The sequence below is a fragment of the Thamnophis elegans genome, unplaced genomic scaffold (genome assembly GCF_009769535.1).
Source record: "Thamnophis elegans isolate rThaEle1 unplaced genomic scaffold, rThaEle1.pri scaffold_151_arrow_ctg1, whole genome shotgun sequence".
In the NCBI taxonomy this organism is placed as follows: Eukaryota; Metazoa; Chordata; class Lepidosauria; order Squamata; family Colubridae; genus Thamnophis; species Thamnophis elegans.
The window spans coordinates 45,516-60,541 of record NW_022473620.1 but is presented as its reverse complement, the minus strand read 5'-3'; the positions used below and the strand labels follow the sequence as shown (position 1 = coordinate 60,541).

The window sequence follows — 15,026 nt, the reverse complement described above, 5'->3', positions numbered from 1 at the left end:
AGGAGTCCCAGACCGCTCCTGAGGGAAGGAGTGGAACGTCTGCCAGTTTGAACTGAGGTAACGGAATGTGAGGCAACTGGCAGTTGGAACAGAGTTATTTTCAGGTGGGGAGGGGGAGTAGAACTCCTCAGCACCAGAGTGTGTTAATATAAGGCAACTGGCAGTTGAAACAGAGTTCTTTTTCAGGTGAGGAGGGGGAGTAGAACTCCTCAGCATCAGAGCGTGTTAATATAAGGCAACTGGCAGTTGGAACATAGTTCTTTTCAGGTGGGGAGGGGGAGTAGAACTCCTCAGCATCAGAGCATGTTAATATAAGGCAACTGGCAGTTGGAACAGAGTTCTTTTCAGGTGGGGAGGGGGAGTAGAACTCGTCAGCAACTAAGGTGCCGTTTCCCCAAAGATCTTAAGCGGTGTTGCACCATTGTTCTCCCCATCATCGTGTCATTTTTTGTAAGCTGTTTTCCTTACATGTATTTTTGTAGTTCTGTTTTTCTCTTTTTTTTTATTGGTGAACCACAATCCAGAAAAAGGACAGATTTTGCACATTGGTAGCATTTCACACCAAGCGACGTGCGAATCGGAAAGGTTCTAATTAAAATCAAAGTGTATTCATTTTGCCAGCCGCAACCCCTGATTCTGATTGCAGATTCTGATTGCTTCCATTTGTCGAATGCATTTAGGGGGGAGGAGGGTGGTTTCTTCTGCCTTTTATTTATTTATTTGCTTTGCTTTAATTAAAAATATAAATAGCTTGGCGGGGAAGCGTCATCATTAAGAACACCAGCTGTCTTCTTCAAAGCTGTGGGGCTTTTTTCTCTCTCTAAGGGATGCTTTGCTTGAATACAGAGACTTTGCAAATAGAAGCATGGCCTTCTTCTGATCTCTCCCCGGAGCACAAGTTCCTGAGAATGTACAGACTTGAGGGTCTCCTGTTTGAGCAGGGGGCTGGACTAGAAGACCTCCCAGGTCCCTTCCAGCTCTATTCTGATTGACTTGAGGGTCTCCTGCTTGAGCAGGGGGCTGGACTAGAAGACCTCCGAGGTCCCTTCCAGCTCTATTCTGATTGACTTGGGGGTCTCCTGCTTGAGCAGGGGGCTGGACTAGAAGACCTCCGAGGTCCCTTTCAGCTCTATTCTAATTGACTTGAGGGTCTTCTGCTTGAGGAGGGGGCTGGACTAGAAGACCTCCCAGGTCCCTTCCAGCTCTATTCTGATTGACTTGAGGGTCTTCTGCTTGAGCAGGGGGCTGGACTAGAAGACCTCCGAGGTCCCTTCCACCTCTATTCTGATTGACTTAAGGGTCTCCTGCTTGAGCAGGGGGATGGACTAGAAGACCTCCCAGGTCCCTTCCACCTCTATTCTGATTAACTTGGGGGTCTCCTGCTTGAGCAGGGGGCTGGACTAGAAGACCTCCGAGGTCCCTTCCAGCTCTATTCTAATTGACTTGAGGGTCTTCTGCTTGAGGAGGGGGCTGGACTAGAAGACCTCTGAAGTCCCTTCCAGCTCTATTCTGATTGACTTGAGGGTCTCCTGTTTGAGAAGGGGGCTGGACTAGAAGACCTCCCAGGTCCCTTCCAGCTCTACTCTGATTGACTTGGGGGTCTCCTGTTTGAGAAGGGGGCTGGACTAGAAGACCTCCCAGGTCCCTTCCAGCTTTATTCTCATTGACTTGAGGGTCTTCTGCTTGAGCAGGGGGCTGGACTAGAAGACCTCCCAGGTCCCTTCCAGCTCTATTCTGATTGACTTGAGGGTCTTCTGCTTGAGCAGGGGGCTGGACTAGAAGACCTCCCAGGTCCCTTCCACCTCTATTCTGATTGACTTGGGGGGTCTCCTGCTTGAGCAGGGGGATGGACTAGAAGACCTCCGAGGTCCCTTCCAGCTCTATTCTGATTGACTTGGGGGTCTCCTGCTTGAGCAGGGGGCTGGACTAGAAGACCTCCCAGGTCCCTTCCACCTCTATCCTATTCCAGTTGAGGATATGCATCTAGTAGGTGTTTCCCCCCAAGGAGCCCTCCAGTCCTAGGCTGATTTGCAACTGTGGAGGTTTCAGGATTAGAACTCAGTGCCTTTTGTTGTTTCAGGTGAGCACGGTGCGTATGCAAGGAGTCATCCTCTTTGTCTTTGCCAAGTACTACCACCTGCCTTTCCTGCAGGACATCCAGACGGACTGCACCCGGACGGGGCTGGGAGGCTACTGGGTAAGTTAGTAGTCCCGCCTTGTGGGACGGATCTCTGGGACTAAGCTGGAGGAACCCTGCAGGAGCCGTTAAGCAATCGGGACCTTGGAGGTCTTCTAGTCCAACCCCCTGCTCAAGCCAGAAACCCCACCCCACTTCAGAGAGATGGTTGTTCCGTTTCTCCATAAAACCGTCCAGGGATGAAGCACTCAAGACCTTCGAAGGCAACTTCTGTTCTCCTGGTTAATTGTCCTCACTGTTAGTATAGGCTATAGGATATATACCCTAGACTAACTACCTAGATGCTATATGGTGTAGTAGAGTTTCCTGCCTGAGCAGGGGGCTGGACTAGAAGACCTCCAAGGTTCCTTCCACTATGTTTCTGTTTCTATTCTATGATTTCATATTATTATTCTATTCTATTTCTATTCTGTTCTGTTCTATATTCTATTCTATTCTATTATTCTATTCTGTTCTATTCTATTCTGTTCTCCTACCTTCTTCCCTTATTCTCTTCTCTTCTCCTTCCATCTTTCCTTGTTCTATTCTATCAATTCTTCCTTCTTTCCTTATTCTATTCTATTCTGTTCTATATTCTATTCTATAATTCTGTTGTTCTATTTTCTATTTTATTCTATTCTCCTTCCTTCTTTCCTTGTTCTATTCTATTCTATTAATTCTTTCTTCTTTCCTTATTCTGTTCTATTACTATTCTATTCTGTTCTATATTCTATTCTATAATTCTATTCTGTTCCATTTTCTATTCTGTTCTGTTCTATTCTATTTTCCTTCCTTCTTTCCTTATTCTCTTCTCCTTCCATCTTTCCTTGTTCTATTCCATTCTATTAATTCTTTCTTCTTTCCTTATTCTGTTCTATTACTATTCTATTCTGTTCTATATTCTATTCTATAATTCTATTCTGTTCCATTTTCTATTCTGTTCTGTTCTATTCTATTTTCCTTCCTTCTTTCCTTATTCTCTTCTCCTTCCATCTTTCCTTGTTCTATTCTATTAATTCTTTCTTCTTTCCTTATTCTGTTCTCTTCTCCTTCTGTCTTTCCTTGTTCTATTCTATCAATTCTTCCTTCCTTATTCTATTCTATTTCTATTCTGTTCTGTTCTATATTCTATTCTATAATTCTATTCTATTCTCCTTCCTGCTTTCCTTGTTCTATTTTATTCTATTCTTTCTTCTTTCCTTATTCTATTCTTCTCCTTCCATCTTTCCTTGTTCTATTCTATTCTATCAATTCTTCCTTCTTTCCTTATTCTATTCTATTCTATTCTATTCTATTCTATTTCTATTCTGTTTCTATTCTGTTCTATATTCTATTCTATCATTCTTTTCTGTTCTATTTTCTATTCTATTCTCCTTCCTTCTTTCCTTATTCTCTTCTCCTTCCATCTTTCCTTGTTCTATTCCATTCTATTAATTCTTTCTTCTTTCCTTATTCTATTCTTCTCCTTCTGTCTTTCCTTGTTCTATTCTATTCTATCAATTCTTCTTTCTTTCCTTATTCTATTCTGTTTCTATTCTATTCTGTTCTATATTCTATTCTATCATTCTTTTCTGTTCTATTTTCTATTCTATTCTCCTTCCTTCTTTCCTTATTCTCTTCTCCTTCCATCTTTCCTTGTTCTATTTTATTCTATTAATTCTTTCTTCTTTCCTTATTCTATTCTTCTCCTTCTGTCTTTCCTTGTTCTATTCTATCAATTCTTCCTTCTTTCCTTATTCTATTCTATTCTGTTTCTATTCTATTCTGTTCTATATTCTATTCTATCATTCTTTTCTGTTCTATTTTCTATTCTATTCTCCTTCCTTCTTTCCTTATTCTCTTCTTCTTCCATCTTTCCTTGTTCTATTTTATTCTATTAATTCTTTCTTCTTTCCTTATTCTATTCTTCTCCTTCTGTCTTTCCTTGTTCTATTCTATTCTATCAATTCTTCTTTCTTTCCTTATTCTATTCTATTCTGTTTCTATTCTATTCTATATTCTATTCTATTCTTCCTTCTTTCCTTATTCTCTTCTCCTTCCATCTTTCCTCGTTCTATTCCATTCTATTAATTCTTTCTTCTTTCCTTATTCTATTCTTCTCCTTCTGCCTTTCCTTGTTCTATTCCATTCTATCAATTCTTCTTTCTTTCCTTATTCTGTTCTATTCTGTTTCTATTCTATTCTGTTCTATTCTACCCTACCCTATCCTCTCCTGGGAGCTCTTCCCACCTGGGACCAGCCTGGCTCCTGCAGCTCAGAGGCTGTGTTTCCTCTGCCCCCCCCCCTCCGTCCCTCCGCCCCACGGCTTCTCTGCCTTCCTCCTCCAGGGCAACAAGGGGGGCGTGAGTGTGCGGCTCTCTATCTTCGGGCACATGGTCTGCTTCTTGAACTGCCACCTGCCGGCTCACATGGAGAAGGCGGAGCAGCGCAAGGAGGATTTCACCACCATCCTTCACCTGCAGCAGTTCGAGGGGCCCTCGGCCAATGGCATTCTGGACCACGAGTGAGTACCCGCTCTTGTGTCCTTCCAGGCTGGGCCCAAAGATTCCGGGGGGGGGCAGGGGGAAGAGAGGGGGGCTCCTTGCCCGGTTCCCCTCTCTTTGGGGAGAAGCCTTGTCAGTTCAGAAGCTGCATTTTGATGACTCCTGATCAATGGTGAAATCTAATCCCCCCCCCATTCCACTGATTCTGTGGGCGTGGCTTGGTGGAAGGGGTAGTGGTCATGTGACTGGGTGGGCATGGCCAACCTTCCCCCCCCCACTTTTAGCTATTTTTTTTAAAGCTTTTTAAAGCTAAATCCAGCGAGGATTGCTATTTATAGACAATGAAGGGTAATCTAATCCAAGATATGGAAAAATGGAGGTGGAACATGAAATAGACTTACAATGGGAAACTATTGAGGTTAAAAAACAGAATCACAAATTGGGGGCATGTAGGGATGTATAATTATATAAATGTAATGATGAGAATAGCTGGGAATTGTAACCAGGTCTACATCTCGGCCAAAGTTAGACTGGTGTGTGTGTGTGTGTGTGTGTGTGTGTGTGTGTGTGTGCAGGGTTTAAAAGCACAATGACTATATGTGTATACTTTTTTTTTGCAATTTGTTTTTATTTTTAAACATTAAAAAAACATTAAAAAAATTCTCATCCATTAAGAATAACAATGATTTTATGTATACTTGATAGAGAATTGGTGATATAATGTATAACGTTAAGGACGTATTACAATGATATCTTGTTGTTGATAAATAATTTTAATAAGGGAATAATTGAAAATTGGTATATATATGTAGCGACTATTTAGAATATTTTGTTGAAAAATGACGGAATAAGATTTCTGTTTGAAGGTATGATGTACAAGGATAATAATGAACATAAGCATACCTGATAGAGTTGATTGGTGGAATTATGCATAATTGAAAATAGCAATATACAAATATAAATGGTTGGCAAAAAAAAAATTTCTATCACATGGGGATTATATAAAGGTATACTGTTATCAAATAGACAATCAAGAATGTAAGGGAATTAGGATTTATTGGGGAAAAAAATAATACTAATTGTAATTGAACATATACTGTACAATGAAAGTGAGGTATTTAGTTATACTAGATGGAAAATCTTTGATGGTAAATGTTATTCGAGAATATGGATGTTAAAACACCTGTAACCAAACGACATGCTGTATGTGATGATGTTTTTTTATTGTTGTGTGTATGTGTTGTCTATGTAATAAAAATAAAAAATTATATTAAAAAAAAATCTCATCGATTACATACAGCATGTACGTTTGTGTTTTTGCATCCATATTCTCAATTACATTTACAATCACAGATTTTTCATCTAATATAACTAGATACCTCACTTTCATTGTACAATGTATATTCAATTACAATTAATATTTGTTTTCAATAAACCTAATTCCCTTACATTCTTGATTGTCTAATAACAATATACCTTTATATAATCACCTATCCCGATATGAAAAAAGATTTACCAACCATTTATATTTGTATATCACTGTTTTCAATTATGTATAATCCCACCAATCAACTATCGAGTATGTATACTTTTTTGTTCTATTTCTTTAAAAAAATAAAGGAAGAAGATATATGTTAAAATTAAATGTGTATATTGAAAAGGAATTATAAATACCATCAACATAGAATGGAGTTTGCTCAGAAGCTGAAATACACCAAGTAAATGAGAGGAAGAATGTGAAGTAGAGGAGAGAGGTAAGGGAAGAAGAGAGGGATAGGAGAGAGGAGGGGGAAGAGGAGGAGAGAAAGGAGGAGTGGAAAGGGGAGAGAGGAGAAGGAGAGAGGTAAGGGAAGAAGAGAGGGATAGGAGAGAGGAGGGGGAAGAGGAGGAGAGAAAGGAGGAGTGGAAAGGGGAGAGAGGAGAAGGAGAGAGGTAAGGAAAGAAGAGAAGGATAGGAGAGAGGAGGGGGAAGAGGAGGAGAGAAAGGAGGAATGGAAAGGGGAGAGAGGAGAAGGAGAGAGGTAAGGGAAGAAGAGGGCGATAGGAGAGAGGAGGGGGAAGAGGAGGAGAGAAAGGAGGAGTGGAAAGAGGAGAGAGGAGAAGGAGAGAGGTAAGGGAAGAAGAGAAGGATAGGAGAGAGGAGGGGGAAGAGGAGGAGAGAAAGGAGGAGTGGAAAGGGGAGAGAGGAGAAGGAGAGAGGTAAGGGAAGAAGAGAAGGATAGGAGAGAGGAGGGGGAAGAGGAGGAGAGAAAGGAGGAATGGAAAGGGGAGAGAGGAGAAGGAGAGAGGTAAGGAAAGAAGAGAAGGATAGGAGAGAGGAGGGGGAAGAGGAGGAGAGAAAGGAGGAGTGGAAAGGGGAGAGAGGAGAAGGAGAGGTAAGGGAAGAAGAGAGAGATAGGGCAAGGGGGGAAGAGGAGGAGAAAATTAGGAGTGGTAAGGGGAGGGAAGAGAAGGAGAGAGGTAAGGGAAGAAGAGAAGGATGACAGAGGGAAGAAAGGAGGTAGGGAAGGAGGAGGAGAGAGGGAGAAGAAAGTGATGGATAAGGTACAAATATGGTGTATGGAGAGCAGAAGAGCCAATAATTGTTTTTGGGAGTTGATGGTAAGGTGCATTGATGTAAACATTTAATAATACAATATGATGTTGGCTATGTAATAGTATACATGTGATTATATGCTATGAAAATGGTTGATCTCCTCTAGGGCTGACCAGTTGGATGGCCTTGCAGTCCAAGGGACTCAATGCAGGAGTCTTCTCCAGCACCAGAGTTCAAAGGCCTCCGTTCTTTGGCTTCCTTCCTTCTCATCAGGTGGCCAAAGTCTTGGAGTTTCCTCTTCAGGATCTGGCCTTCTAAAGAGCAGTCAGGGTTGATCTCCTCTAGGACTGACCGGTTGGATGGCCTTGCAGTCCAAGGGACTCAATGCAGGAATCTTCTCCAGCACCAGAGTTCAAAGGCCTCCATTCTTTGGCGCTCAGCCTCCCTTATGGTCCAACCTTCACAGCCTGCATCCTGGCCTGGAACTGGCTGACCATCTCAGCCCGCTGAGCCTCCAGGCGCCGGCACCTGGCCTTGCACCCCCGCAGGTCCTCCCTCTACTTGGAAAGCCTATGCTCCTAGTCCTCATTGAGGTGCTTCTGCTGAGCCTCCTTCTCGGCCAGAACTGAGCTCTTTTGCCAACTCTTCCTCCTGGGGGCTGCTTCGCTCCAGCAAGGGCTTCCCGTTGGGGCCCTAAGGAGCCCGGGCGGGCAGGCGAGGAGTGGCGGGTAGAGGCTGGCGAGGCGCCCCTCGATGTGAGTGACATTGTGTTGGCCACACCCACCCAGTCACATGACCACCTTGCCACGCCCACCCAGCCAGGCAGATCCTGTTAGCGGGATTTAAAATTATGCATGTAGTCGAATGTTTGGTAACCCCTGATCTAAAGTAATTCCACTTTATTCTCCTAGAATCCAGAGTTGTGAGCACGAAAAGGATTTAGGGCTACCAGAAATCCAACATCTGAATTAATTTCCTTTCAGAAGCAAAAAAGATCCTGGTGTGCGAAGATTGTCATCCACGGGTGGGAAAATCCTGGTTTTCTTTCAAACAGGACAGGCGTGAAGCTGGCTTGGCAGATTGGAAGGAAGATCCCGTATCTAACAGTCTCCTGAATTTTTATTGTGGCTCCCCGCTACTTCCTTCTAATTCCCTTTGTCTCCCTTTCAGCCTCATCTTCTGGTTCGGCGATCTCAACTTTCGCATTGAGACGCTGGACATCCGTTACGTGAAATACGCCATAGACAACAATATCCTCCATCAACTCTGGGAGAAGGACCAGGTGAGACATACCTGTCTGTCCAGAGTTTAGAATAGAATACAGAAAGAGAGAGAGAGAGGAAGGAAGGAAGGAAGGAAGGAAGGAAGGAAGGAAGGAAGGAAGGAAGGAAGGAAGGAAGAAGTTTCAGTTTCAGTTTTGGTTTATTTGTATGCCGCCCTTCTCCAGGAGGGACTCAGGGCGGCGAACAACTCAAAGGGCAAAGGGAACATAAACAACAGTACACATAATTAAAATACATGAAAATCACACAGCCATACCAGTCGAGAGGGGAGGGGAACTCATCAACCCCAGGCCTGCCGGCACAGCCAGGTTTTGACGGCTTTCCAGAAGGCCTGGAGAGAGGTGAGGGTCCGGATCTCCACGGGGAGTTCATTCCAAGAAAGAAAGAAAGAAAGAGAGAGAGAAAGGAAGGAAGAGAGAGAAAGGAAGGAATAGAGAGAAAGGAAGAAAGAAAGAAAGAAAGAAAAAAAGAAAGAAAGAAAGAAAGAAAGAAAGAAAGAAAGAAAGAAAGAAAGGAGAGAATATAAAATAGCAATAGCAATAGCAGTTAGACTTACATACCACTTCATAGGGCTTTCAGCCCTCTCTAAGCGGTTTACAGAGTCAGCATATTGCCCCCAACAACAATCCGGGTCCTCATTTCACCCACCTCGGAAGGATGGAAGGCTGAGTCAACCCTGAGCCGGTGAGATTTGAACAGCCGAACAGCCGAACTGCAGTCAGCTGAAGTAGCCTGCAGTGCTGCATTTAACCACTGCGCCACCTCGGCTCTAAAAGAAGGGAAGTTTCTGAGAAACCAAGAGAAAATGGTTAGGAATGGAGGAAAGAAGGAAAAGTAGAATAAAATGAAATATGTTAATATTGTTGATGGCCTACGGTTACTATGATGTGTGGGAAATAGATGAATACTATTAACTGTGGATAATTGACTAAATGAAATGTTTATTATACAAAATTACATCTGAGGGTATATGTTACCTACCATAAAATAGAATTAAAGAAGGAAGTGAAATATCAAATTCGATTAACTTGGGGAGGCAAATGATATCGTTTATTTACGCTTAAGATGGAAAATATGGAAAGAAAATTATTGGAAATGAAAATATGATGTAAAATGAATTGTGTATATGAGGAGGTGTTAAGGAGGAAAACCTGGACAACACTCTTGTTTATAAAAGAAGTTATATATGTAACAAAAAATAAAATAAAAACTTTGGAAAAAAAGAATAGAATAGAGTTGGAAGGGACCTTGGAGGTCTTGTAGGGGTGAGATAATAGGAGAGGAGTACAAGACGTAGCAGCCTGTATGATTGACACATTCTCCTGGTGAGGTCAATCCATCAGAATAGAGCTGGAAGGGACCTTGGAGGTCTTCTAGTCCAACCCCCTGCCCAAGCAAGAGACCCTATACCATTTCAGACAAATGGTTACCCAACATCTTCTTAAAAACTCCCGGTGTTGGCGCACACAAAATTTCTGGAGGGAAATCATTCCACTGGTTAATTGTCCTCGCTGTTTGGAAGTTTATCCTTCATTGCTTCTTTCCTTGATGAGTTTCCATCCGTTGTTTCTCATCCTGCCTTCTGGAAAATAAGTTGACTCCCCTCTTCTTTGGGGCAGCCCTTCAAATACTGGAATACCGCTATCACGTCACTTCTAAGGTCACCGAATTTTTGAAGCCCATCCCTGCACGCTGGGAGCACAGGAATTACGCATGCCCGAGAGTCCCCTGGGGCCTAATGGTTGGAGTGGGGGTAGGGGGAGAAAGAGAGAAGGAACCCCCGTCATCCCGCTTTGGTGTCTCTCCTTCTGCAGCTCAACATTGCGAAAACCACGTGGCCCATCCTGAAGGGATTCCAAGAGGGGTTCCTTAATTTCCCCCCGACCTTTAAATTCGACGTGGGAACAAACATGTACGACACGAGGTATGGAGGGCAATTGGGTCAGGGGTAAGGAGTCGAACTGATGGAGGTGTAATAAGACTGTGGGACAGAGGTGGGTTCCTACCAGTTCGCACCTATTCGGTAGAACCGGTTTGTCAAATTTACTGAACCAGTTAGAAGAGGTTCCACCAGTGGACCCAGAAAGCAGGCCACACCTAGGCCTAAAATTTTTTGAAACCCACCACTGGTGGGTGTGTAATGTCCCGCAGTTATCTACACATAAATAATGATCTAGTAATATTTCCTTATACATTTTAGGGACCTTTCCTTACATAATTGGTGTTTTCTTTCATACTTTTGGATTTCTAATTTCTGTTTCCGTTCGTTGGCAATTGCTAAAACCAATCCCACGTGATTTTAATTGTCAATTTATTTATTCCTGCACATTGTAATATTTATTTATTTACATATCTCTGTTTTTCAACTGTTGTGCAAACACAATTCCAGCGGCTGCTAACATGTGTAAAATTAAATATATATTATAATCCCTTTCAAATAGCCAACAAAATATTTCTGGTTTTAATTCCATGTCTTGCTTTACAATTGCTTCTAACCATTAACTTCTGAATAGCTACTTGGACCGACCTAAGTACGAATTCATAATTTCATATCCGATCACATGGGTGGCAAGCCACTCCCACAAAGGAGGCCACACCCACAGAGTAGGTTCCAACAATTTTTGAAACCCACCATTGCTGTGGGACCACAAAACAGAAAAGGAAAAACAGCTGAATTGTTCTAGAATTTTAGAATTCGAATAGATACGCACCTGCCACATAAGACCCCAGATTTAATCGCTGTTGATAAGGAAGACAAAATTATCTGGATAGTAGAAAATACAGGACCTGGACCAGGTCAGAAGAGGATAGGGAAAAAAAACCTGGGAAAAAATATCACCAAACACAAAGATTTGCAAACAGTAGTAGAATGACTGTGGCAAATGAAAGCGAAGATAGTAGCCGTAGTAGTAGACTCTTTGGGTCCAATCCAGAGGTGGGTTGCTCCTGGTTCGGTCCGGTTCGACTGAACCGGTAGTGGAATTGTGGCCTGGGCCGCAGAACCAGGAGCAACCCAGGCTGGCCACGCCCCTGAACCGGTTCCCTGATCTCTTATGCCGTTGCCGGCATGTTTCTGTGCATGCGCAGAACAATATTTAGTCGACTGCGCATGCACCAACATTGCACCGCTGGCACACACACGCAAAGCACACCGGTACCAACTGGTATAAGAACCCACCCCTAGTCCAATCCCAAAATCCTCGGCGTTGACAAAATCCGTCATCGGTCAATTACATATGGCAGCTTGGCTTACAACAGCTGGCATCCTGCAACAAGAGCTTGAACCCCATCAAACTTCCACATCTGTTTATTCCAAGTCCTGGGGAAGGTCTCAATATCTGGATAAAGATGCCAGGTCCAGACTGAACACCTGGCTGGCTGTGTGATCGACCGTAATCATAATTTGCAACGGGGGTCCCCAACCCCCGGTTTGTGGACTGACATCGGGCCGCGGCATGCCAGAAACCAGGCCACGCGATAAAGGGAAGCCCCATCCACGGGATACAGGCAGCATGCAAAATCATGCCCCCTCTAGTCCATGGAAAAAGCTCCCCACACAGAAGCGGTCCCTGGTGCCCCAAAGATTGGGGGACACTGAGTTACAGAATACACCCTGCGTGTTATCCCTGCCTTCGCTTAGGTCCTGTCTTCCTGTCCTTTGCATTGTGCCCCGCAGTGCTAAGAAGCGGAAACCAGCTTGGACGGACCGTATACTATGGAAGATCAAAAGTGGGGCCCACCCAGTGCATCCTGGGAGATCCAGCGGTGGGAACCTGACTGTGACCCAGCTGTGCTATTGCAGCCACATGGAGTACACTGTGAGTGACCACAAGCCCGTGGCCTCCATTTTTTCAGTACAGGTGAGTGCACAGCCCGGTTGACGCACACACACACACATGCGCGCGCGCACACACACACACACACACACACACAGCCAACAATCAGAGAGCACCAAGGACTCCACAGAATGGCAAATATTTAAAAACAAGTGTTATTAGAAACAATCAAACATGTTCTGCAGGTGACACATCCCACCCACAAGATGAGCAAAAATGAACAAAAACTTATCGCCACGATGTTGGCAATGTAATGCTGCACTAGGGACCTTCTACCTGTTCTGACCCCCCTCTCGTCCCACACCAACACACACTCCGAGCCAAAGATAAGGGATACGGCATTTAATTAACAGACAGACAGGTCCTTGGCAGCAAACCGGCACAGACAAGCTTGGGCAGCAATCCAGCACAGACTAACCTTGGCAGCAATCCAGTCTGCCAAGCTCACCATAATGTTCTCCAACATTAGTTCCTGCGTTGACTCCTGCAAAAGGGGCGTGTGTACAAGCAGTCTTTTTATAGTCTGGAGAGGAGCTTAATGACCACCAGCTGAGTGCAATTACCTCCTGGACTTGCGCAACTGTTCCTGACGCCTATTAGCTCTTCGGTGCCGGGCATCCAGGAACAACTCACTGCTGACGTCAGGATCACACTCCCTTGTCTCCTCCCCACTGGTCCAAGGTTCAGGTTCCTCCTGGTGGCCAACCAGCCTCTCTGCGCCCTGCTCGGAGTCGGAACCTTGTCCAGGGTCCTCCACATCCTCCAGAGCCGACTCAGAGGGCCCCTCGCTGTCGGAATCTGGTGGCAGCTCCAACGGCTCCTGCTGGGCCACAACATATTTGTATGGTTAATAATTATATAAAAGAAAGGATCAACGGACAGGTAATCTGACTGACTATGTAATGAATACAAAATATAATTGTTGTAAGATCTAATCGCTATATGGAAACATTTATGCCAGAAGTGTTGCACTGCGTCCAATGTTTTCAAGGTTTCTCTAATAAAAAAAAAACTTTTTAATTAAAAAAAAACATCAAAACAATACGTTATTTAAAATACAAACCAGCAGGAGAGAGAGAGAGAGAGAGGATATGCACAATGAGGGAGCTTAACGATGAATGATGATCAATCACGATTCTAACTCTCCTGGCAGTTTGGTTCCCGTGCCGATGTGCCGCTGGTGGAGCTGCAAGTGGCCGATGAGTGGACTAAGCCAGAGCAAGCTGTGGTTCACTATAGGACATCGTCAGCTTTCCACCGCAGTTCCTGGGATTGGATCGCCGTCTATCGGGTGAGAAGGATGGGTTGGGCGGGATGGTTGACGTCAGTGGTGGGTTCCGTATCCCGTTGCCACCGGTACGCTGCGTACGGGGCTGGGCGTCCTAGTCAGGCATGTGATACTCAGCTGCTCGGCGGTGGTCGTGCAGGCGTGCGTGCGCAATTGACCCGTCATGTTATAAACAGCTACAGAACGTGGGTGGGTGGGTGGGCCAAACAAGCCACCGTACCAGTATGGTGGCTGCTGCTCCGGGCTACTACCAGTATGGTCGTACCAGGCCGTACCTCCCAAAACCCACCACTGGATGACGTCCCTTAAAGGGCAGTGTGAACTCTTCCCAGCGGTGGGCAGATAAAAACAGAACGATCTGGGTATCTCGGCGGGCACAAGGGGGCACTGTGGAGACCTCTGGTGATTTCTGCCTCCCTTAGGTGGGTTTCCGACATTGCAAGGACTACATAGCCTATGTATGGGCCAAGCAGGAAGACACGGAGAGCCACCTGTACCAGGTAAGTATAACGGGAGGAAATGGACGTTCCCCTCTGACAGGCCAAAAGTTTGGTCTCTGGAAAAGGCAGCATTCGAGGCGAAGGGCTGGTGCGGTAGTTATATTTGCGCCATGGAGACATATCCTCTCCCGGTGAGCAATGTCATTGGGGATTGAAACGCAGGTCTGGAGGGGACCAAGCCCCTCTCGTCTTGCCTCTGTCCAACCTCCCGGAGTTGGCCTTACGAGAATGAAATGACCAGAGGGAAGATGGGATAGAAATTAACAGAAGATGGAATGGAATGGAATGGAATGGAATAAGAATTAGAATTAGAATTAGAATGGAATGGAATAAGAATTAAATGGAATTGAATAAGAATAAGAATTAGAATTAGAATGGAATGGAATAAGAATTAAATGGAATTGAATAAGAATAAGAATTAGAATTAGAATTAGAATGGAATGGAATGGAATAAGAATTAAATGGAATGGAATAAGAATTAGAATTAGAATTAGAATGGAATGGAATAAGAATTAAATGGAATTGAATAAGAATAAGAATTAGAATTAGAATGGAATGGAATAAGAATTAAATGGAATGGAATAAGAATTAGAATTAGAATGGAATGGAATAAGAATTAAATGGAATGGAATAAGAATAAGAATAAGAATTAGAATTAGAATTAGAATGGAATGGAATAAGAATTAAATGGAATGGAATAAGAATAGAAAAGAATAGAATTGGAATTAGAATGGAATGGAAGAAGAAAAAGAAGAAGGAGAAGGAGAAGAAGAAGAATTGGAATGGAATGGAATGGAATAAGAATGGAATGGAATAGGAATGGAATTACAATAAGAATTAGAATGAATAGAATGGAGTGGAATAGAATTAGAATCGAATGGAAAGGAATTAGAATTAAATGGAATAGGAATGGAATAGAATAGA

The 15,026-nt window shown here is 43.8% G+C and overlaps 1 protein-coding gene across 1 annotated transcript in view; it reads left to right on the top strand.

The window, feature by feature from the left end:
- The window catches only part of INPP5J (inositol polyphosphate-5-phosphatase J), a 51,705-nt gene that overhangs the window by 8,463 nt on the left and 28,216 nt on the right, over positions 1-15,026 (top strand). Inside the window, exons 3-6 of the mRNA XM_032238398.1 lie at positions 2,081-2,197; positions 4,504-4,679; positions 8,366-8,477; positions 10,293-10,402. Coding sequence (XP_032094289.1) covers positions 2,081-2,197; positions 4,504-4,679; positions 8,366-8,477; positions 10,293-10,402 — 515 coding nt within the window. The remainder of the gene's footprint in view (positions 1-2,080; positions 2,198-4,503; positions 4,680-8,365; positions 8,478-10,292; positions 10,403-15,026) is intronic.